The sequence below is a fragment of the Sphaeramia orbicularis genome, chromosome 3, assembly GCF_902148855.1.
Source record: "Sphaeramia orbicularis chromosome 3, fSphaOr1.1, whole genome shotgun sequence".
NCBI lineage: Eukaryota > Metazoa > Chordata > Actinopteri > Kurtiformes > Apogonidae > Sphaeramia > Sphaeramia orbicularis.
Window position 1 is genome coordinate 62,439,622 of NC_043959.1, and position 24,044 is coordinate 62,463,665.

The 24,044-nt window shown below is 40.6% G+C and overlaps 1 protein-coding gene across 2 annotated transcripts; it reads left to right on the forward strand.

Moving 5' to 3' along the window:
- The first annotated feature begins 1,369 nt into the window (after positions 1-1,369).
- chst1 (carbohydrate (keratan sulfate Gal-6) sulfotransferase 1) lies at positions 1,370-20,772 on the forward strand. Of its 2 annotated transcripts, none has more exons than XM_030128314.1 (2): positions 1,370-1,704; positions 19,229-20,772. In XM_030128314.1, the coding sequence occupies exon 2, from the start codon at positions 19,275-19,277 to the stop codon at positions 20,565-20,567; it is 1,293 nt and encodes a 430-aa protein (XP_029984174.1). In that variant the 5' UTR covers positions 1,370-1,704; positions 19,229-19,274; the 3' UTR covers positions 20,568-20,772. The 2 variants fall into 2 exon arrangements, with proteins under 2 accessions (XP_029984174.1, XP_029984166.1); XM_030128306.1 differs by having other exon boundaries at positions 1,370-1,689.
- Positions 20,773-24,044: the final 3,272 nt, after the last annotated feature.

Genomic DNA, 24,044 nt, shown 5'->3' on the forward strand with positions numbered 1-24,044 from the left:
AAATTATGCACTTCTGTTTTTTCAACGTTCAGTAGTTTTTATTTTTATAATAGTTCTTAATAATAAACAGTAATTACTCTCATGTCTTGTATTCTTTATGAAGTTATGATTTGAAATACACTTTTTTTTTTTTTTTTCCAGACATTAAGCGTACTTGTAAGTATCGGTATCGCCGATACCATCCTGAATTTGACCCGGTATCGGATCGGAAAGGAAATCTGTGGTATCGAACGTTACTAATAGTAATGCTAGCATGTTTATGGAATGACTTCTCCTGACATCTTGTGATAATAAATAAAGAAATCATTGCACTTGTGATTTAATGAAAAAACCAAATTATGCACTTCTGTTTTTTCAACATTTAGTAAATATCGGTAAAATTTTGCTCGGTATCGCATCGGAAAGTATCAAACATGACTAATATTTATGTTCTCATGTTTCTAGAATGACTTCTGACATCTTGCAATAATAAATAGACAAATTGTTGCATTTGTGATTTAATGGAAAAACTAAATTATGCACTTCTGCTTTTTCGACATTCAGTACTTTTTATTTTTACAATAGTTCTTAATAATTAAACAGTAATTACTCTCATGTCTTGTATTCTTTATGAAGTTATGATTTGAAATATACTTTTTAAAAATTTTCCAGACGTTAACTGTATTTGTACAAAGTATCGCATCGGTATCGCTGATACCAGCCTGAATTTGACTCGGTATCGGATCGGAAAGTATCGAACATGATTAATATTTACGTTCTCATGTTTATAAAATAACTTCTCCTGACGTCTTCTGATAATAAATAAACAAATTGTCGCATTTGTGATTTTATTTAAAAAAAAACGACATTAGGTACTTTTTTCTTTTTTTTTTTCATGTATTAAATATCAGTCAAGTTTTGTGCATGTGTCCAATGGAAAAACGAATACAGTCACAGTGGTTGTGCGAACAGAGCTGATTTATTAGTGTGTGGAGGGGAGAGGAAAGGACGGGGGGGGGGGGGGGGGGGGGGGGGGGGGGGGGGGGTGATGTGGCATGGGAGGGTATTATGTCATGTGTGTGTATGTGTGTGTGTATGAGAGAGAGAGGGAGGGAGAAATGGGGGGAGAGAGAGAGGGAGGGAGGGAGAGAGAGAGGAAGAGAGAGATGGGGGAGACAGAGAGGGGGAGAGAGAGAGAGAGAGAGAGAGAGGGTCAGGTTTTCAGTGGGAGGAGTCTGTTTTCAGTGGGAGGGGTCTGTTTTCAGTGGGAGGGGTCTCGGTGGTCCAGACACTCGCTCCTTGTCTACCTCACACAGTCTCAGCCTCTGCGCATCATTTAACGGAAACCCGCCGCTCTTCTTCTTCTTCTTCTTCTTCTTCTTCTTCTTCTTCTTCTTCTCCGCTCGGTGCGTCGTCCGTTCGTCCTGTTGGTCAGTCCGCGTAAATAACGACGCCACTCCAACGCGGGCACGTTTTCCTCCTGTGTTCCCCCTCCACACACACACACACACACGCACAGCTCTTCTTCTTCTTCTTCATCATATGGAACCCACGGATCTGCCAGGCGCGTGTATTTTCTCCCCACTGTGTCCGTGAAGAGGAGGAGGAGGAGGAGGAGGAAGGAGCGCACGCACGGTGGAGCAGCTGAACTGAAGGAAAGCAGCCGAGATTCATGGACGCATCATGACAGTCCTCCAGCCACCTACAAAGGTACACTGGAAACAAGTGAGCACAGCTTCAGTTATGCACGCACGCGCACACACGCACCTGGTTTCTGGTGTTTTGTGGAGTGTTTTTTTTTTTTTTTTTTCTACCACTTGCGTCTGTCTGGGTGGGATGGTGGGATGTTGTCTTTATCGCAGCGTTGGTGTGGATGTGTGCACCGCGGACAAATGTGTGAGGAAGCAGTTCGGCGCTGCAGTGGTAGTGTGTGTTCTCCATCCCATAATGTCCACACATAGACCTGCCACTCTGCAGTCTACACAGCATACACCCTGCGTGTTCTGATGGAGGTGGAAGTCAGCAGGTTGGTGGTGTTGCGTTCTATAGAAAAGCCTCCACACACACACACACACACACACACAGACACACACACACACACACACACACAGGGTGCTTGTCTGTATGCAGTCAGGGTAGAAGGGCAGAACACTGGGGTTTATTTTTCTGAGCTAGTGTTATTTTTGTGCATGTCCCTGTGATTTGAAGTAGGAGCAGGCAGATCCATTCATGTGTCCGCTCCCTGGTGTCATGTATGGTTTGTGAAGTGCTGCTGCTGAGCCTTTATTTGACTTACAGTATCAAGGCTCTATGCATCACCCCCCCCCCATCTTTAGCTGATACCATCCACATAAAAGCAGTCTGTACAAAGCCACACATCTCTTCTTATTTGTTTATCCAGTTCTTCTTTTGACTGGCAGCATCATTTCCCCTTGACGTGACATTGGCAGGAAAACTAAAAACAGAGTGTTTACCTTCACCTCCAGATGGAACCAGATGAACGTTTCAGATCACAGTTATTGTGACCAAAATTATCACACTTCTCATTATTATCACGGTATTATTGAAATTGTGCTAAAAATGTTCAAAAAGTACTGATACACACATTGAAATAATTTAACCAAGTTGTATTTTGAAATAAATAAATAAGTAGATAAATAAAATAAAATAACAGTCCCAATGTCCCTTCTGCTGCAGAAACATTCACATATTAACCCTTAGTGGTCTGAGTCTATTCTGTCTGTTTTTCAGTCCTTTTGATTTGGCCTTTATATACTATAGAAACAAATGTTTACTATACCCATGTTTGGATCTGTTTTTTCAGCACAACTTCATCTAGATCATCTGTCTGTTATTTTTTTCACTGTAACCTACTATAAAAACACAAAAGGACAAAAAATATATAAAATCTGATTTGAAAAATGTATAAAATTTATTGCATAAATAACACACAGATGTTTAACGAACCTTTTCACAGACTTTAAAAGTGAATATTGGTTCAAATATTAGGTATAGAAAATTAAAATTGTAATAAATTCAAACTGTAGTCAAATATTTGACATAAAAGCAGATCTTTACATCTATCGGTGTTTTTTTTCCCCTAAAAGTGCAGTAATCTAACACAGTTATCATGAGAATTAGAATTTAAACACTAATACTAACCGTCTGTGATTTTACCGCCGTTTATCGTTATACCGGTAACGGTTCCATCCCTGCCTTCACCAGAATGACTTTTTTTTTCTTGATTAACACAATGCATATGGACTCTCAGTCAGACTCCAACTGGGTCCTTGAATCAGATGCAGACATAATGGAACAGACAGAAAAGAAAAGCCGGGGCTGCATGTTTGTTGCACTGCAGTCTGGAGGATATAGAGTGGATTCTGCAAAGTGGACACGGTCCTCACACGGAAACCAATCTGAACTTTTTTCATCCATTTTGAAGAGATTTACAAGTAGAATCAGAGTATTTGTCTCTGTGGCTTTAATAAGTTGGAACATGAGGCTTTTGTTTACTGTTTTAGGCTGTTCACCTCCACATCGGTCTAGGCTCGTACTCTCATGTTATTTAATATAATAAATCTTTTAATAGATCAAAAAAACAACAAAACACATTAACCCTTTCATGCATGAATTATAAGAACCTGAATCAAGATTTTTTTTGTTTCTGAGTGTTTATATTCTTCTTTAGGCATGAAAAAAAAACAATATGACTGACTTTTTTTTTTTTTATGAACCTATTTTTCATGGAGTTACAAAAATGTCCACTCAGCTGAACACGTGCGTTTAATTTTTGAAGCTCAGAAACATGCATTTACTGACATACTGTGTGAAAACTATGAAATAAAAGTATTTTTAACCGTCTGAGACCCAGCAATGCATTTTTGTCCTCTGTAGGAGACAAAAGTTTCAGTTTTACTTAAAAATGCTGTCCATGGTAAAGGACGTTCCATTAAAAAAATAAATAAATAGATAAATACAAATAATTTTTAAAAATGTATCTGAAGAAAAAAACAAAACAAAAAACCTGTAGCATTATGCAGTTTCCAATCAAGGCAATTGTTTAATGAAAAAAGCTCAAATGTTCCCTTTCCTGGGTCTCAGGAGGTTAATGCTGCTGATCTGATGTTTTCTCACATTTGAACAAACTATAATACTAGTTATTACTCACTCAGATAATATGCAAAAAAAGAAAAAAAAAAGTTAAAAAAAAAAAAAAAACCTGTTAATTACAGTCTGATAACAATTAGCAGTTCCAGTACTGGTCTGAATGTCAGTGTATTATTATGGGATGGTGCATTAGTGTCCACTGTGTCGGCTGATCTGGAACTGAAACAACCAAACCCATGAATATACAAGAGAACAGCTGGAGAAGAACTGACCACTGGAGTGACCACTGGAGTGACCAGTGTGCATGAAAGGGTTAAACTGTATTTGTCTGTCAGTTTTACACAGCAGAAGTAGGGCAGGGGGTATGGGATAAATCTGTCCGAATCACAGTACCGTCATTATTTCTTCCAAGTTTAAAGGCTGAGGTTAAATAAAGGCTTTTGAGTTAAATTTGAAAACAAACAAAAAAACAAACAAATAGGTGGTTGTTTGTGTGTTCTGTATTTTAAGAACAAACGTTGATTTAGAAGTGGACTGAAAAAGGCGATAATGCAAAAATGTGTTTTCAACGTCAAAATAAGCCTCAGTAAAAAATAAAGTGAAAGAGTAAAACACTGTAACACTTGAGTTTTACTGATAAAAACAACTGTTTAGCACAATGATGATAATTTTAGTCGTATAAAATTATACTGTTCTAGTGTTAGTACTGTTGTAGTTTCTAGTATGACACTGGTCTACTGGGAAAATGCTTCCAGAATAAAAGTAGTGAGTCTCTGATAAAGAAAAATCCAGTCATAAATGCTGGTCGGCTGAAGTTTCCAAGATACAGTCATGGGTCAAAATGTGAAATTCAACAATTAATGAGAGAATGGGTTTAACTCCAAAGGAATATTTGTGTCAGAGCTACCAGATCTACTTTAAAACACTGTCTGCACATGACAATACATTCACTGTACAGGTTCAATCTGGTGGAACATTTATAAATCTGTTATGTAAATGTACATAAACCAGTATATATGTGTAGTAACAGTCTATCATACACCTTTTATTCTTATTATTTGTCTCAAAATTTGAAGTGAAAAAAAAAAAAAAAAAGAACTGAAAAAACCCAACAAAATCAAGAAGTCAATTACATATGCACCCATCAATGGTCATTAATCACAGAAAAAGTAACAAAATACAATAAATTTAACGTAAATGTACAAATGAATCAACTCAAACAGTTTGAATCTTGAAAACATCAGCAAACCAACACTTTTGTCATATGTTGTCCAATTAATCTTATTAAAATACATTTAGCACATTTAATCTCTGAAGCTAATTTGTAAAAAAGAAAAAGAAAAAAAGACCAGTTTTATTAGTATCTTGCCATTATTTTCTTTTAGACTTTCACTCCATTGGGATCTAGACTCAGACTGTCATATGGGAGTTAAATGTCACTTATTTCAAAGTCAAGTCAAATATTATATGTTACACATGATAGAATAGAATAGAATAGAATAGAATAGAATAGAATAGAATAGAATAGACTTTCTGTTCCATTTGCACAGATCCATGGCAGTAAAGGAACAGTGGAATCCTTGTGCGTTTCCCTGAGTCAGAAAAAAGGTAAAGATATGACAAAAAAGACAGATACCAAACATAAACACAGCTAAAACAAACAAAAAAACAGTTATTGCACAGACAAGCTCAAATACACGTTTGTAAAATAGAGCATTATAAAAAGAAAGAGTAGTGCTGGGACTGTTGGTTCTTTGAAGGGAGTCGTTCAATCAGGAGTCGTTCACTGAAAAGAGTCGTTCAACAGACTGGCTCTGTTCTGTTTTGGCATTCTTTTGAAACACCAGTGTTTGAATGACTAAATAGGCTACATGTGATGATTGACGTTACATTTTAAAGGTGTTGAATTGGCGCGGCAGTAAATATTATCTTACTGTAAAAAAGAATGGTTAGTTCAAATGTGTGGGTTAAATCCATGACATGAGAGGTGACATTAGACAGATGATGGAACTGGAGCAAAAACATCCCAGTACATTATGTGGACTAGTCTGTAGAATAAAAATGAAGAAGAAAAGAAAACATTTTCTGATGAAAGAACATTTGATTCTCCTCAAAACAAGAACAAGAAATGTGTGGAAACATACGGAAAAAACTGCACAAAACACAACAGTGATGAATCAGTGTTATTAATAAAAAAAATAAAATAAAAAAATGAACGGCTCTTTACAAAGACTCGGTTCCCATCGTTCATTTCAAAGAGCCGTTCAAAAGATTCGATTCGTTCGTGAACGTCACATCACTAAAAACGAGTAAAAATGATAATAATGAGAGTACTGAGAGGCAACAACAAGTTATTGCACATTTGAATTAAAAGTACTGGGACTGATGTGGAGAATAATGTACACAGTGAAACCTTTGTGAATAATGTCTGCATTTACACATGAAATCACAAAGTTCAAGTTAATTGACATCATCTGCATAGTAAATAATTCTAATCTTCTTAAACAGAAGCATACATGAGTGCATTAGTAACATGAGTGAATATGAGTAGTGATAAGTGGTACTAAATATAAGAGCATGTGTACAGCACAGCTAGAAAAGAACAGAAGCATGTTTAATTCAGTCAGAGCAGCAGTGATGAGCTGAGCTGCAGTCAGATGCACTGACATGACTGAAAGAAACCGGTTTGGAAATTCATCCCAAAACTCCGACAGGAACAGGAGCAGAAATCCTGCTGAAAAAATAGGAGAAGTTCTGCACGACCTGTGAGCGCCAAACATTTATTCCACAACGTGAGGTTTGGGCCGAGGCCTTTCATCAGACTGAGGACAGACGGACGGACACAGGGGTTTTATTTACAGTATCTGACCTCAGTAACACCTGACCTGCAACATACACATGTAAGACAAACAGGAAACTGTCTGTTCAGCAGATCTGACATAGAATCAGTCAGAAATGATCAACAGTCTAATGTTTCAAATGTCTGGATGGAACTCAACGTTGCCCAAAAAAGTTTTTCTGTTTTTGTAAATGTTTTTGTAAATCTGTTTTAGTTCATTTGTGAATCAGAAGTGTGCACACATGCTGTGCTGTTTGTCACCACATTCAGATGGACAGTTTAATTACATGGACCTGTACAGATGTGAAGAAAGCTGATCAACACCTGTTTCTACATGTATGAGTGTGAAGCAGTCGGATCACTAAAACTTATGTGTACTTGTGGACATTTGAAACATTTGATGATTTATGATTGATTTTCTGTTTGTCAAGTTTTAAAAAAGTTCTTTTCTGCTCTTCTAAGATGTCGTATGTTGCAGGTCAGGTGTTCCTGTGGTCAGACACTGTATTTAAAACACCTGTGTAACTGTACTGGTGAACATCTGAAACATTAGACTGTTGATCATTTCTGACTGATTCTATGTCAGATCTGCTGAACAGACAGTTTCCTGTTTGTCTTACATGTGTATGTTGCAGGTCAGGTGTTCCTGTGAGCAGACGCTGTAAATAAAACCCCTGTGTCCGTCCGTCTGTCCTCAGTCTGATGAAAGGCCTCGGCCCAAACCTCACGTTGTGGAGTAAATGTTTGGAGCTCACAGGTTGTGCCGACCTTCTTGTATTTTTTCGGGGTTAAATTTGGGATCCTGCACACCTCCTGTTTTTTGGATGTGTGTGTGGTTCAGCTCTTTTCAGAAATCCTGCTGAACCACGAGTTAGCCTGGAGGTCACAAATGAATCCTGATGCATTAATTGATGAAAACGGACGGTGTGAACGTGGTTTCCCTCCCTTCACATGCCGGAGTAAAACATGCCTGTGTGAGTGCAGTCAGCAGGGATCGGATTCAATGAGAAAAGTTGATCTAAAGGAGAAGACGTTATCTGAAAGCACTGCAGATTTCCTGATGGCTTTACTGCATTAAATTCCAATATTTGTTTTGAATTATCACCTGATCTGTGGGATTTATGCTTTCTTTTACATAATGACTTTTCCACCATAAACGAATGAAGAAAAAAGGCAAAAAAAAAAAAAAAAAAATCAGTACATAAAATCCCACTTAATGCAACCCGCCTGATGTTCAAACCAAACCTAAGCTCCTGTGCAAGATAATTCAAGTGCATAGCGCTGAGCTGCTAAACCAGGCACCAGTCGAACACTAAACTGAAAATACACAAAATATGATATGACACAGGCTGAAGATTGAAGAGGAAGTGATCTGTGATTGGCTGTTGGAGTCACGTTACAGTTACAGTCCTCATTAGAGTGGACGGTGGGGGTCCCACGGCAGCCTTTACTTCTGCACTCGTGTCTGATTTTATTCGTAGGGCTTCTGCAGTGTATCCTGACATTTCATTTCACAATACTGTATCGATATTAAAAAGTACTGTGTTGATTTTTTTTTAGGGTATTTATTCAAATGCAGATATGGTGGAGGTTCATTTTTGTTTTTTGTTTTTCTATATTGTTTATATCTTATTATTCTTTAACACTGTTTTATTAAATAATGGTTATTTGAATCTTCCTAAAAGCACAACAGTCCTGTTCTGGTGTTAGTTGTGAACTAATAGAATGTGAACATTTGAACAGGATCTGAAACTGGAATGTCTGTAAAACACAATTTCAGTTTGAACACAGTTTGAACATGTTGTACTATAACACAGGTGTCAAACATGCGGCCCAGGGGCCAAATCTGGCCCACCAAAGGGTCCAATCTGGCCCACCAAAGGGTCCAATCCGGCCCACCAAAGGGTCCAATCTGGCCCACCAAAGGGTCCAATCCGGCCCACCAAAGGGTCCAATCCGGCCCACCAAAGGGTCCAATCCGGCCCACCAAAGGGTCCAATCCGGCCCACCAAAGGGTCCAATCTGGCCCACCAAAGGGTCCAATCCGGCCCACCAAAGGGTCCAATCTGGCCCACCAAAGGGTCCAATCCGGCCCACCAAAGGGTCCAATCTGGCCCACCAAAGGGTCCAATCTGGCCCACCAAAGGGTCCAATCCGGCCCACCAAAGGGTCCAATCTGGCCCACCAAAGGGTCCAATCCGGCCCACCAAAGGGTCCAATCCGGCCCACCAAAGGGTCCAATCTGGCCCCTGGGATGAATTTATGAAATGCAAAAATGACACTGAAGATATAAATAGTCAAGGATGTTAGAATCATTTTAGGTCATTTCAGTCTGAAGTGGATCAATACTGTCATAATAACCTATAAATAATGACAACTGTAAATTTGTCTCTTTGTTTTAGAGTAAAAAAAAAAGTCAAATTACACAAAAATGTTTACATTTACTGACTAGCCTTTTACAAAAAATATGAATATCTGAAATGTCTTAATTCTTAATTCAACATTTTTTTGCTCAATCCAAGATTTTTTTTTATTTAATTCAAGATTTTTTTTGCTTATTTCAAGATTTTTCAGACCAGTGAAATACTTTCATAATAACCTATAAATAATGAAAACTGTACATTTTTCTCTTTGTTTTAGTGTTCAGAAAAAAGTCAAATTGCATAAAAATGTTGACATATACAGACTAGTCTGATAAAAAAAAAAAAAAAAGTGAATAACCTGAAATGTCTTAATAGAAGTATGTGGAATTTTAATAATATTCTGCCTGTTATTTAATGTTGTATTTGTAGATCCACTGTGATCTGTCCGTTGTGATCCACATGTAGAAATGATAAACTAAGGCCTAATGTTGTTCACATTGCACTGATTTTACTAAAGAATTTTCAGCTTGTTCATATTTGTTCATGTTGTGTTCAAGTACAGTTTGTGGATATAAACATTTTCATTACAGAATGTACTTTTTTCACTCAAAAGTTCCTATCCTATTACTTATATTATTGGACTGGTCCGGCCCACTTTAGGTCAGATTAGACTGAATGTGGAACTGAACTGGAATGGGTTTGACACCACTGTGTTATCGCATTAGATCCTGTTCTGATCCAATAAAAATGTGTTTAGTATTTGTTCAGATTTCTGCTGTAATTCAGTTCTTCCAGGAAGTAATCATTTTAAAAAAGAAATAAACAAAAAATAGCCTTTTTAACAGTATCATGATATATCGTGATACATTGTATCATGATCCTAGTATTGTGATTTGTATTGTATCACCAGATTCTTGACAATACACAGCTCTATTTATTATCATTATTAGTACATAACAAACCTAAATCTGAACCAAACAAACTTTGTTTTTTTTCCTGAAGCCAAAAATAACTGGACGCCCACATAGCAGTGACTCATCCTAAACTCTGAAATCAATCTCAAATCCTTCCATCATCAACTCATGCACTGAAACAGGAGTTCACCCAAATGTTCCAAATGCTGTTGACATGTCAAATGTGGAATGTCAGCAGTCATTTAACACCAATAAATCATCTACTGTGTTTTTTCTAATAAGCGTACATAGAAAGTCTGCAGTATTTGAGTAATTTGAGGGGGAGAACTCCCTTTTTATCCTTAGGGCATTTTACATTTTTAATCCAATCACCTCTTGTTTCTCCAGATTGATTTGTTTTGCATTTTAATGACTCTTCAGTCTGGACTGCGCTATTGTGTATGTTATTGTGTATTGTGGGTTTTACTTAGCTTTATTGATATTGGGCCGTATACACTGCAACAAAAGAAACGAAGATGAAGAATGAGATGAAGTAAAAAAAAAAAAAAAAAAAAAAAGCTTGTTTCTTGGAAATGAAATGAGACTTATTTTTCATTGGAACGACAAACTTAGATTAAGGAAATATGTAACTTAGTTTTAATAAGATATTCCAACAAATAATGAGAGAGACTTAACCAGTAACAGACTAAAGCCATGGTGTGCATAACATCTCAGCAGACGAATAGAACTGTTTCCCTCATTTTAATCAGGAGACTTGTTTAACCCTTCCATGCGTACTGGTCACTCCAGTGGTCAGCTGTTCTACAGTGGAATTTAACCTGAACTTCTGGAACAGTACCTGCGTAATATAAAGGCAAGGACATAAAATGTTATTAATATTTAACCCATAAAGACCCCGCGCTTTTTTTCTTTATGGCAGTTCCCAAATGATTTTTTCCTCTCTATTTAACCTTTCTTAAGTATTTGTCACCATTTATTGATATATTATCCTCCGTATTTAGCGTTTTTTCATTGTAAAGTCGGTATTTTCCTATATTTGATGTGTTGATCATGTCAATGTTCATTGAAGCTCAGAGTAAATTCAAAGGTTATTAAATCAGAAACAGCAAAAACAGAAAAAAAGTGACTTTCTTTCTCAGCAAATTTATCATTAATCCAGTGTGTCCATCCACTGTGACTGATCCAACTCCAGGGGTTTTACTGGTGAATCAATGTTGTAGAAGATGACGATGTTTCCATGGTAACTACGGAGCCTCTGAACGTCCAAATGGGTCATATCTGATGACCATGAAAAGATGAAGAACTGTATTTGACACCAATTATTTACATTGTCATGGAGTTAAAAAATGTCCAGCTGAGTGGACTTTTTTTTTTAACTCCATGAAAAATAGGTTCATCAGAAAATTTCAGTTGCATTGTTTTTTTCATGCCTAAAGAGAAATAAAAACACTCAAGAAAAAATATTGACTAAGGTTCTCATAATTCATGCATGAAAGGGTTAATGTGTCAATTTAAGAAAAAAAAAAAGTATAATTTAGGCCTTTTTTCCATTAGGTCCATTATGTTTTAGCAATGACTGGACTTATTTCTGTCTAGGTTTAAAAAATCATGATTGCCCCTCGGGGAAATCTGGTTATATGAGACCAATATGTATCCTCAGACCCAGCTGTGGGTTTTCTGTCCACATTTGTGGACAAGAGTTTCACAACTTGATACAAAAAAAGAAAAGAAAACTGTCCACCACACAGGACATTCCATAAGAACGTTAAAAACTGCATCTGAAAAACCTGTGGCCTCCTGGTGTTTCCGGTACAGGCACTGACTGAATAAAACAGAAGAAGCTGGTACTGCTGACGGCTCCTGGGTCTGAGGAGGTTCAGTGGGACTGGAATCCTACTTGTGATGGTTGTGAAGCTGAGGCGGCCACACTGTCTCATATGTTCTGGTTTGGTTCCGAACTGAAAAACTTTTGGCAGTCTATATTTAAATTTCTCTCTGATGTAACAGGGTCTCATATTTAAAATTTGATTGATTGATTTGATTGGTTTTCCCTGTAAGTCGCTTTGGAAAAAAGCATCTGCCAAATGCATACATGTAAATGTAAATGGAATCTCATATTGAACCTGAGGCAACAATTGCAATATTTGGCATTCCATCACATTCTTTGAACCAAAAATCTGAACATCGAATTGCCTTCCCCACTCTTCCAGCTGGTTTTCTAATACGACTAAAATGGAAAGATAAACAGCCTCCAACATTTAAGTCTTGGTTTCTGCATCTGTGACATCATTTAACACTGGAAAAAATCAGATATTCTATAAGAGGATGTGTTTATCAGTACCTGGAACCTGTTCTGAATCCCATAAAAAAGATAGATCCAGCACTTATTCCAGAGGAGTCGGATTAATACGAGGATGGGACTAATATCTGTGTCCCTGATTGATTGATTGATTGATTGATTGATTGATTGATTGGTGCAAAAGGGTGGGACTGTTCATGGGTTTGGGTTAAAAAACAAAAAACAATGACTGTATTATGCTTGTCTGTGACTACATATGCAATAAAAACACCTTGAACAAAAAAAAAAAAAAAGGTTCAATTTGGTGCCATAAAATATCAAAAATGATTGTTGATAAGACTAACAAAAATAATTGTTTATTGTTCATTTGCATGTATACAAGACAATAAAACATAATAATAAGAACAGTAGAAGACATGCCAGGGAAGCCGAAAACCAAAGTGGTTTATCGTGGGCCTCCCCAAAGACTTGAAATAAAAAAGTATTTGCAGTGTCTAATAATAATATACAGTCATAAGTAAAATAAATTAACTAAATGAAGGAAATAAGTCAAAAACAAATATAACAAAGAAACTAAATACATCATAAGCAGTGCACGTAGAAATAAATAAGAATCAACCAAACTATGAAACAAAATTCAGAATAAAACTAATAAGTTATCTGAGAAAAATGGTCATTGAATCAAGGAAAACAAACAGATCAGGAGAAAGTAGAGCCTGGGTGTTCCATGAAATCTGATGTTCAGAGGATTTTGGATGTGGGTCTGAACAGGTTTGGATGTGGGTCTGAACAGGTTTGGATGTGGGTCTGAACAGGTTTGGATGTGGGTCTGAACAGGTTTGGATGTGGGTCTGAACAGGTTTGGATGTGGATCTGAACAGGTTTGGATGTGGGTCTGAACACAGGTTTGGATGTGGGTCTGAACACAGGTTTGGATGTGGGTCTGAACAGGTTTGGATGTGGGTCTGAACACAGGTTGGATGTGGGTCTGAACAGGTTTGGATGTGGGTCTGAACAGGTTTGGATGTGGATCTGAACAGGTTTGGATGTGGATCTGAACACAGGTTTGGATGTGGGTCTGAACAGGTTTGGATGTGGATCTGAACAGGTTTGGATGTGGGTCTGAACAGGTTTGGATGTGGGTCTGAACAGGTTTGGATGTGGGTCTGAACAGGTTTGGATGTGGATCTGAACAGGTTTGGATGTGGGTCTGAACAGGTTTGGATGTGGATCTGAACAGGTTTGGATGTGGGTCTGAACAGGTTTGGATGTGGGTCTGAACAGGTTTGGATGTGGGTCTGAACAGGTTTGGATGTGGATCTGAACAGGTTTGGATGTGGGTCTGAACAGGTTTGGATGTGGATCTGAACAGGTTTGGATGTGGGTCTGAACAGGTTTGGATGTGGGTCTGAACAGGTTTGGATGTGGGTCTGAACACAGGTTTGGATGTGGGTCTGAACAGGTTTGGATGTGGATCTGAACAGGTTTGGATGTGGGTCTGAACAGGTTTGGATGTGGATCTGAACAGGTTTGGATGTGGGTCTGAACACAGGTTTGGATGTGGATCTGAACAGGTTTGGATGTGGGTCTGAACAGGTTTGGATGTGGGTCTGAACACAGGTTTGGATGTGGGTCTGAACAGGTTTGGATGTGGGTCTGAACAGGTTTGGATGTGGGTCTGAACAGGTTTGGATGTGGGGTCTGAACAGGTTTGGATGTGGGTCTGAACAGGTTTGGATGTGGATCTGAACAGGTTTGGATGTGGGTCTGAACAGGTTTGGATGTGGGTCTGAACAGGTTTGGATGTGGGTCTGAACAGGTTTGGATGTGGGTCTGAACAGGTTTGGATGTGGGTCTGAACACAGGTTTGGATGTGGGTCTGAACAGGTTTGGATGTGGGTCTGAACAGGTTTGGATGTGGGTCTGAACAGGTTTGGATGTGGGTCTGAACACAGGTTTGGATGTGGGTCTGAACAGGTTTGGATGTGGGTCTGAACACAGGTTTGGATGTGGGTCTGAACAGGTTTGGATGTGGGTCTGAACAGGTTTGGATGTGGGTCTGAACACAGGTTTGGATGTGGGTCTGAACAGGTTTGGATGTGGGTCTGAACAGGTTTGGATGTGGGTCTGAACAGGTTTGGATGTGGGTCTGAACAGGTTTGGATGTGGGTCTGAACAGGTTTGGATGTGGGTCTGAACACAGGTTTGGATGTGGGTCTGAACAGGTTTGGATGTGGGTCTGAACAGGTTTGGATGTGGGTCTGAACACAGGTTTGGATGTGGGTCTGAACACAGGTTTGGATGTGGGTCTGAACACAGGTTTGGATGTGGGTCTGAACACAGGTTTGGATGTGGGTCTGAACAGGTTTGGATGTGGGTCTGAACACAGGTTTGGATGTGGGTCTGAACAGGTTTGGATGTGGGTCTGAACAGGTTTGGATGTGGGTCTGAACAGGTTTGGATGTGGGTCTGAACAGGTTTGGATGTGGGTCTGAACAGGTTTGGATGTGGATCTGAACAGGTTTGGATGTGGATCTGAACACAGGTTTGGATGTGGATCTGAACACAGGTTTGGATGTGGGTCTGAACAGGTTTGGATGTGGGTCTGAACAGGTTTGGATGTGGGTCTGAACAGGTTTGGATGTGGGTCTGAACACAGGTTTGGATGTGGGTCTGAACACAGGTTTGGATGTGGGTCTGAACAGGTTTGGATGTGGGTCTGAACAGGTTTGGATGTGGGTCTGAACAGGTTTGGATGTGGGTCTGAACAGGTTTGGATGTGGATCTGAACAGGTTTGGATGTGGGTCTGAACAGGTTTGGATGTGGGTCTGAACAGGTTTGGATGTGGGTCTGAACAGGTTTGGATGTGGGTCTGAACAGGTTTGGATGTGGGTCTGAACACAGGTTTGGATGTGGGTCTGAAGAGGTTTGGATGTGGGTCTGAACACAGGTTTGGATGTGGGTCTGAACAGGTTTGGATGTGGGTCTGAACAGGTTTGGATGTGGATCTGAACAGGTTTGGATGTGGATCTGAACAGGTTTGGATGTGGGTCTGAACAGGTTTGGATGTGGGTCTGAACACAGGTTTGGATGTGGGTCTGAACAGGTTTGGATGTGGGTCTGAACAGGTTTGGATGTGGGTCTGAACAGGTTTGGATGTGGATCTGAACAGGTTTGGATGTGGATCTGAACAGGTTTGGATGTGGATCTGAACAGGTTTGGATGTGGATCTGAACACAGGTTTGGATGTGGGTCTGAACAGGTTTGGATGTGGGTCTGAACAGGTTTGGATGTGGGTCTGAACAGGTTTGGATGTGGATCTGAACAGGTTTGGATGTGGGTCTGAACACAGGTTTGGATGTGGGTCTGAACAGGTTTGGATGTGGGTCTGAACAGGTTTGGATGTGGGTCTGAACACAGGTTTGGATGTGGGTCTGAACACAGGTTTGGATGTGGGTCTGAACAGGTTTGGATGTGGGTCTGAACAGGTTTGGATGTGGGTCTGAACACAGGTTTGGATGTGGATCTGAACAGGTTTGGATGTGGGTCTGAACACAGGTTTGGATGTGGGTCTGAACAGGTTTGGATGTGGGTCTGAACACAGGTTTGGATGTGGATCTGAACAGGTTTGGATGTGGGTCTGAACACAGGTTTGGATGTGGGTCTGAACAGGTTTGGATGTGGATCTGAACAGGTTTGGATGTGGATCTGAACAGGTTTGGATGTGGGTCTGAACACAGGTTTGGATGTGGGTCTGAACAGGTTTGGATGTGGGTCTGAACAGGTTTGGATGTGGGTCTGAACACAGGTTTGGATGTGGGTCTGAACACAGGTTTGGATGTGGGTCTGAACAGGTTTGGATGTGGGTCTGAACAGGTTTGGATGTGGGTCTGAACAGGTTTGGATGTGGGTCTGAACACAGGTTTGGATGTGGGTCTGAACAGGTTTGGATGTGGGTCTGAACAGGTTTGGATGTGGGTCTGAACAGGTTTGGATGTGGATCTGAACAGGTTTGGATGTGGGTCTGAACAGGTTTGGATGTGGGTCTGAACAGGTTTGGATGTGGGTCTGAACAGGTTTGGATGTGGATCTGAACAGGTTTGGATGTGGATCTGAACAGGTTTGGATGTGGGTCTGAACACAGGTTTGGATGTGGGTCTGAACACAGGTTTGGATGTGGGTCTGAACACAGGTTTGGATGTGGGTCTGAACAGGTTTGGATGTGGGTCTGAACAGGTTTGGATGTGGGTCTGAACACAGGTTTGGATGTGGATCTGAACAGGTTTGGATGTGGGTCTGAACACAGGTTTGGATGTGGGTCTGAACAGGTTTGGATGTGGATCTGAACAGGTTTGGATGTGGATCTGAACAGGTTTGGATGTGGGTCTGAACACAGGTTTGGATGTGGGTCTGAACAGGTTTGGATGTGGGTCTGAACAGGTTTGGATGTGGGTCTGAACACAGGTTTGGATGTGGGTCTGAACACAGGTTTGGATGTGGGTCTGAACAGGTTTGGATGTGGGTCTGAACAGGTTTGGATGTGGGTCTGAACAGGTTTGGATGTGGGTCTGAACACAGGTTTGGATGTGGGTCTGAACAGGTTTGGATGTGGGTCTGAACAGGTTTGGATGTGGGTCTGAACAGGTTTGGATGTGGGTCTGAACAGGTTTGGATGTGGATCTGAACAGGTTTGGATGTGGATCTGAACAGGTTTGGATGTGGGTCTGAACACAGGTTTGGATGTGGGTCTGAACAGGTTTGGATGTGGGTCTGAACAGGTTTGGATGTGGGTCTGAACACAGGTTTGGATGTGGGTCTGAACAGGTTTGGATGTGGGTCTGAACAGGTTTGGATGTGGGTCTGAACAGGTTTGGATGTGGGTCTGAACACAGGTTTGGATGTGGGTCTGAACAGGTTTGGATGTGGGTCTGAACAGGTTTGGATGTGGGTCTGAACACAGGTTTGGATGTGGGTCTGAACACAGGTTTGGATGTGGGTCTGAACAGGTTTGGATGTGGGTCTGAACAGGTTTGGATGTGGGTCTGAACAGGTTTGGATGTGGGTCTGAACACAGGTTTGGATGTGGGTCTGAACAGGTTTGGATGTGGGTCTGAACAGGTTTGGATGTGGGTCTGAACAGGTTTGGATGTGGGATCTGAACAGGTTTGGATGTGGATCTGAACAGGTTTGGATGTGGATCTGAACACAGGTTTGGATGTGGGTCTGAACAGGTTTGGATGTGGGTCTGAACAGGTTTGGATGTGGGTCTGAACAGGTTTGGATGTGGGTCTGAACACAGGTTTGGATGTGGGTCTGAACAGGTTTGGATGTGGGTCTGAACAGGTTTGGATGTGGGTCTGAACAGGTTTGGATGTGGGTCTGAACACAGGTTTGGATGTGGGTCTGAACACAGGTTTGGATGTGGGTCTGAACACAGGTTTGGATGTGGGTCTGAACAGGTTTGGATGTGGGTCTGAACAGGTTTGGATGTGGGTCTGAACAGGTTTGGATGTGGGTCTGAACAGGTTTGGATGTGGGTCTGAACAGGTTTGCAGTGACTGGTTGAAACTGTTCCATATGATGGGGTATGATACAGGATTGGAAATAGTTTGTGATTGGATTTGGTCATAATGGGTCTTAGATTCCGCTGTCTTGTCCTGTGGTGATGAATGTCTGAGTTGAAGAAGCCTTTGTATTGATCAGGTGAACATGAACTGTTCTTAACAATTTTATGGACAAATAAGACAATCTGTAATTTGCTGATGTCATACACAGTTATAACTTTCCAGTGGTGAAACAGAGCAGCTGAGTGTGCTGTAGAAGAAGCACTGGCTGTGATTCTGACAGAACACTTGTGTAGCTGATACAGTGCTTTGGTACATGTTGTGTATGTACGAGCCCAGGTGATATTACAATATGTTAAATAAGGATATATCAAATAGTGATGTGACATTCATGAACGAATCAAATCTTTTGAACGGCTCTTTGAAATGAATGATGGGAACCGAGTCTTTGTAAAGAGCCGTTCATTTTTTATTTATTTATCTATTTATTTTAAGGAGGGAGTGTCCGATTGCCTGTCATTTCACCAACAGACTGTTCTAGTTCTGAGAATGTGACTCCAGTTCAGGTATTTCAGTAACTGCACTGATTCATCACTGTTGTGTTTTGTGCCGTTTTTTCCATATATTTCCACACATTTCTTGTTCTTGTTTTGAGGAGAATAAAATGTTCTTTCATTAGAAAATGTTTTATTTTCTTCTTCATTTTTATTCTACAGACTAGTCCACATAATGTACTGGGATGTTTTTGCTCCAGTTCCATCATTTGTCTAATGTCACCTCTCATGTCATGGATTTAACCCACACATTTGAACTAAACATTCTGTTTTACAGTAAGATAATATTTACTGCTGCGCCAATTCAACACCTTTAAAATGGAATGTCAGTCATCACATGTAGCCTATTTAGTCATTCAAACACTGGTGTTTGAAAAGAATGCAGAAACAGAACAGAGCCAGTCTGTTGAATGACTCTTTTCAGTGAACGACTCCTGATTGAACGACTCCCTTCAAAGAACCAACAGTCCCATCACTATCATCAAACTGTCATAACGGGTCATAAATGTGTCTTGTGTGAGCACAGATTTGAGTTTTCTTATGATTCCTATGTTTTTTTTAAATCTTCTGACAGATAAAGCTAATCATCCCCTCTTTGTCCACAGGGAGGACCTGGCATGGACCGCTGTGTCTAAATGAAGTGGTTCCGCCATGCAATGTTCCTGGAAGGCGGTGATCCTGCTGGCCTTGGCCTCCATTGCCATCCAGTACACAGCCATCCGGACGCTCACCTCCAAGCCTTTCCAGCTGTGCCCGTTGCCCAGCCCCCAGAACTGTGGACTGGGGGGCCAGGAGACAGAACCTCCCTTTGAACGTGGCGGAGCGGCCGGCGCCGGTGGAGGCTGCGATGACTACCCTTACTTTTCCATCAACGCCACCCGTAAAACCCACATCTTGGTCCTGGCCACCACCCGTAGCGGCTCGTCCTTTGTGGGCCAGCTGCTCAACCAGCACCAGGAGGTCTTCTACCTGTTTGAGCCGCTGTATCACGTCCAGACCACTTTGATTCCGCGCTTGTCCCACAGCCGTAACGCCGCGGACCGACGCGTGATGCTGGGCGCCAGTCGAGACCTTCTGCGCAGCCTTTACGGTTGCGACCTCTATTTCCTGGAGAGCTATATTAAGCCGACCCCGACCAACCACACGACAGATAAACTGTTCCGTCGCGGTGCGAGTCGAGCGTTGTGCCAGCAACCTGTCTGTGATGCCTTTGGTCCTGCTGATGTCAATGTGGAGGAAGGGGACTGCGTGAAAAAATGTGCGACTCTAAATATGACCTTAGCGACAGAAGCGTGCCGAGAGAAGCGGCACGTGGCTATCAAGATTGTCCGTGTGCCAGAGATCGGAGATCTGCGCGCCCTGGTGGAAGACCCCCGGCTCAATATTAAAGTCATTCAACTGGTCCGAGACCCACGCGGTATCCTGTCATCGCGGATCGAGACGTTCAGGGATACGTATCGTCTGTGGCGGATTTGGAGGGCCACGGGGCGACGGCCCTACAACCTAGACTTGAGTCAACTCACGGTCGTCTGCGAAGACTTTCTCAGTTCTGTTTCCACTGGTCTCAGTCATCCCTACTGGCTCAAAGGGAAATACATGTTGGTTCGCTATGAGGATTTGGCAAGAAATCCACTTCTGAAGACAAAGGAGATCTATGACTATCTGGGGCTGCCCATGGATAAAAACGTGGAAGACTGGATACACGCCAACACTCGGGGCAGCAACGAGCCCTCGGCAAAACACAAATTTGGTACGGTGAGAGACTCGGCGGCCAACGCAGAGAGTTGGCGCTTAAAACTGTCGTATGAGATGGTGGAGTACACACAGACTGTGTGTCAAAAAGTCCTCCACCAACTGGGATACAAGGCTGTGAAATCAGTAGAGGAGCTGAAAAACATGTCCCTCTCACTGGTACAGGACAAAACTTTTGTACCTTTTTTGTAACAAAGATAGTTCTCTAATGACTATTTTGATATATTTATAATTGTTGCCTTATAATTTCCTTTGTTTGTTATGTTTGGTTTCTGTAATTTTCTTTGTTTCAGATTTGCACTATGAATTTTATGAATGCACCTAGGGAACTTAACGGATGATTCCCCAATGTTACAGAACAGCACACTTTAAATGAAGTAATCAACGAGCTAGTTTACAAATGTCTCTGTCTTTATTTTTTTCCATAGAGTCCAGACAAGTCTCCATTAGGGTGGTCCAACAATCCTGGTAAAAAATACAGTTTCAGATCACCTCAGTTAGAACCCTGCATTAGGTTTATTCATTCAAAAGATGATTTAGGAAAAAATGTGGAAGAAAAGCAGATGTTTTAGAGGTTTCACAAGTTGCTGAAGTTTCCTGGAAATGGACTAATTGTTCATTTTCAGCAAAGACGAGCTGAGCTGTAAGAGAAGAGCAGAACTATCAGAACCAAGGTCTGAGGGATTCAGCTGGAAATATATGGATGAAGTAACTCCGCCCACATCTGTGGTACTGGAGTAAATATATGGATGAAGTAACTCCGCCCACATCTGTGGTACTGGAGTAAATATATGGATGAAGTAACTCCGCCCACATCTGTGGAACTGGAGTAAATATATGGATGAAGTAACTCCGCCCACATCTGTGGAACTGGAGTAAATATATGGATGAAGTAACTCCGCCCACATCTGTGGTACTGGAGTAAATATATGGATGAAGTAACTCCGCCCACATCTGTGGAACTGGAGTAAATATATGGATGAAGTAACTCCGCCCACATCTGTGGAACTGGAGTAAATATATGGATGAAGTAACTCCGCCCACATCTGTGGAACTGGAGTAAATATATGGATGAAGTAACTCCGCCCACATCTGTGGAACTGGAGTAAATATATGGATGAAGTAACTCCGCCCACATCTGTGGAACTGGAGTAAATATATGGATGAAGTAACTCCGCCCACATCTGTGGCACTGGAGTAAATATATGGATGAAGTAACTCCGCCCACATCTGTGGCACTGGAGTAAATATATGGATGAAGTAACTCCGCCCACATCTGTGGAACTGGAGTAAATATATGGATGAAGTAACTCCGCCCACATCTGTGGTACTGGAGTAAATATATGGATGAAGTAACTCCGCCCACATCTGTGGTACTGGAGTAAATATATGGATGAAGTAACTCCGCCCACATCTGTGGAACTGGAGTAAATATATGGATGAAGTAACTCCGCCCACATCTGTGGTACTGGAGTAAATATATGGATGAAGTAACTCCGCCCACATCTGTGGTACTGGAGTAAATATATGGATGAAGTAACTCCGCCCACATCTGTGGTACTGGAGTAAATATATGGATGAAGTAACTCCGCCCACATCTGTGGTACTGGAGTAAATATATGGATGAAGTAACTCCGCCCACATCTGTGGTACTGGAGTAAATATATGGATGAAGTAACTCCGCCCACATCTGTGGTACTGGAGTAAATATATGGATGAAGTAACTCCGCCCACATCTGTGGAACTGGAGTAAATATATGGATGAAGTAACTCCGCCCACATCTGTGGAACTGGAGTAAATATATGGATGAAGTAAGGCATATACCAGTGAATTTACTGGAATTTGTACTAATGCTTATTTTTGACTGTTCACAGATAAATCCATATGACCTGCAGCTGTAGTCAAGCACAAGCCTTTCAAGACAAGACTTTCAGAAGGAGGAGAAAACTGGGCATTCCACTAAAGTTGTCAATGATGTCACTGACAGAGGGGCGGAGCTTATTCCAGACTTCAACTGTAGCCGAACAACAAATGCAGATCACAAACAGTACTGGCAACAAGTTGTCAAAGAACACAGGAACATTTTTGGTCATTTCAATAAACCAACAGTGGTTGTTGGACTTTCTAAGGAACATTTTTATGTGAGTGTCAGTTTGATTTGGAGAATAAAATGACAGATTATTCTAATCTGCCTTATTCATTTGGCTAGTTCTGTTAGAGTATATACAGACATCTGCACCTGTCTGGGACACCTCTGAATATTAATGAATCTGCATAAAATTTGGGCCGAAGTAATTTGGCCAGATATGGAACCAAATGCAGGGTTCGAATCCAGAGAATCTGAAAAAAATTTTTGGACCACCCTAGTCTCTTTCTTCATTTTTTTCCATAGAGTCAAGACAAGTCTCCATTCATTTCCTGTATGCAAGCTGTTGTCTCCACATACATAAAATGTTACCCTTTGGAAATCATTGGCTGGAAGTTAGGAGTGGTTTGATGAGGAGGATTTTTGTTTTTTTAGACCTGTGATGGTGAAACTGGACTGTACAAGCCCTACTGTGCAATAAATAGTGAATGTCGCAGTCAACCTTTACCACCATGGTATTTCTATCCATGTGGGAGGAGAAGCGATACTTCTGACAGATGCCACGTTTGCGAAGGATAATTGCAGACAATTAATAGGCTCTCAAGTTAAAGGGACAGAATCCCACTGGAGGTCATGAGTGTTTCATCAGAGGATTTACAACCATCTGTGATACACAAACACACACTAATGAGAGGTAATGCTCCACTTTTTATTACTGTAGGTATTTAGAGGTTACATCACAGTTTTCAAGATGATTACAATGTTTACAGCAAGCAGACAATACACATGATTGAATCTGAGTGAACACAAACGCATCCTGGTGTTTACCTCTCCGGTGTCTGGGTGTGCTTTTTAGGCACACTTTGCACTTCCTGTTAAAAACTTCATATTATTTTTCACAGTTTAAATAAGGTTAGAATTCAAAAGTTGTTCATTTTTGCATGATCTTTAAAATTCTGTCCACCAACTCAAATGTGCACATTGTAAACAAAAGAAAATGACCAGACTAGCATCTGTCTGCCAAGTGTGCATAAACGCACTATTTCTAACATTTGATCTGTATGATTAGGACTGAGCTGGATTTACAAAAATAAAATCAAATTAGAGCAGAAAAATAAATCAATATATAATATTTAATAGTTTGATTTATAGGTGTGCATTTTACGCACACTTGCTGACAGATGCTAGTATTTTTGAACATTTGACCTAGCGCCAAAAATAATAATGCAAATTAACCCGTGTTGGAGTTAATCACTGACATATGCCAGGATGAAAAAATCAGATAATATGTGATCCACTTTTTATGGAGTATATTGGAAAAAAATAATTTTTTGTGTTTTTTGCATCAAAAAAATGGTTTGTTTCCATTACAAACACGGCATTTAAAGGGTTAAAAATGTGACAATTACAGAGTATTTGGTATTTTTATTTACGGCTCAAGTTGATGGAATAGAAAAAAGTGTAAAAGAATTAAAAACAAACTGTATGAATATTTTTTGACATTATTCCACCAGTGTGCCAAAAAGGCACACTTGGTGCTCAGTAAGGGCCTTGGTGGACGGGATACCAGAGGGTTAATTTG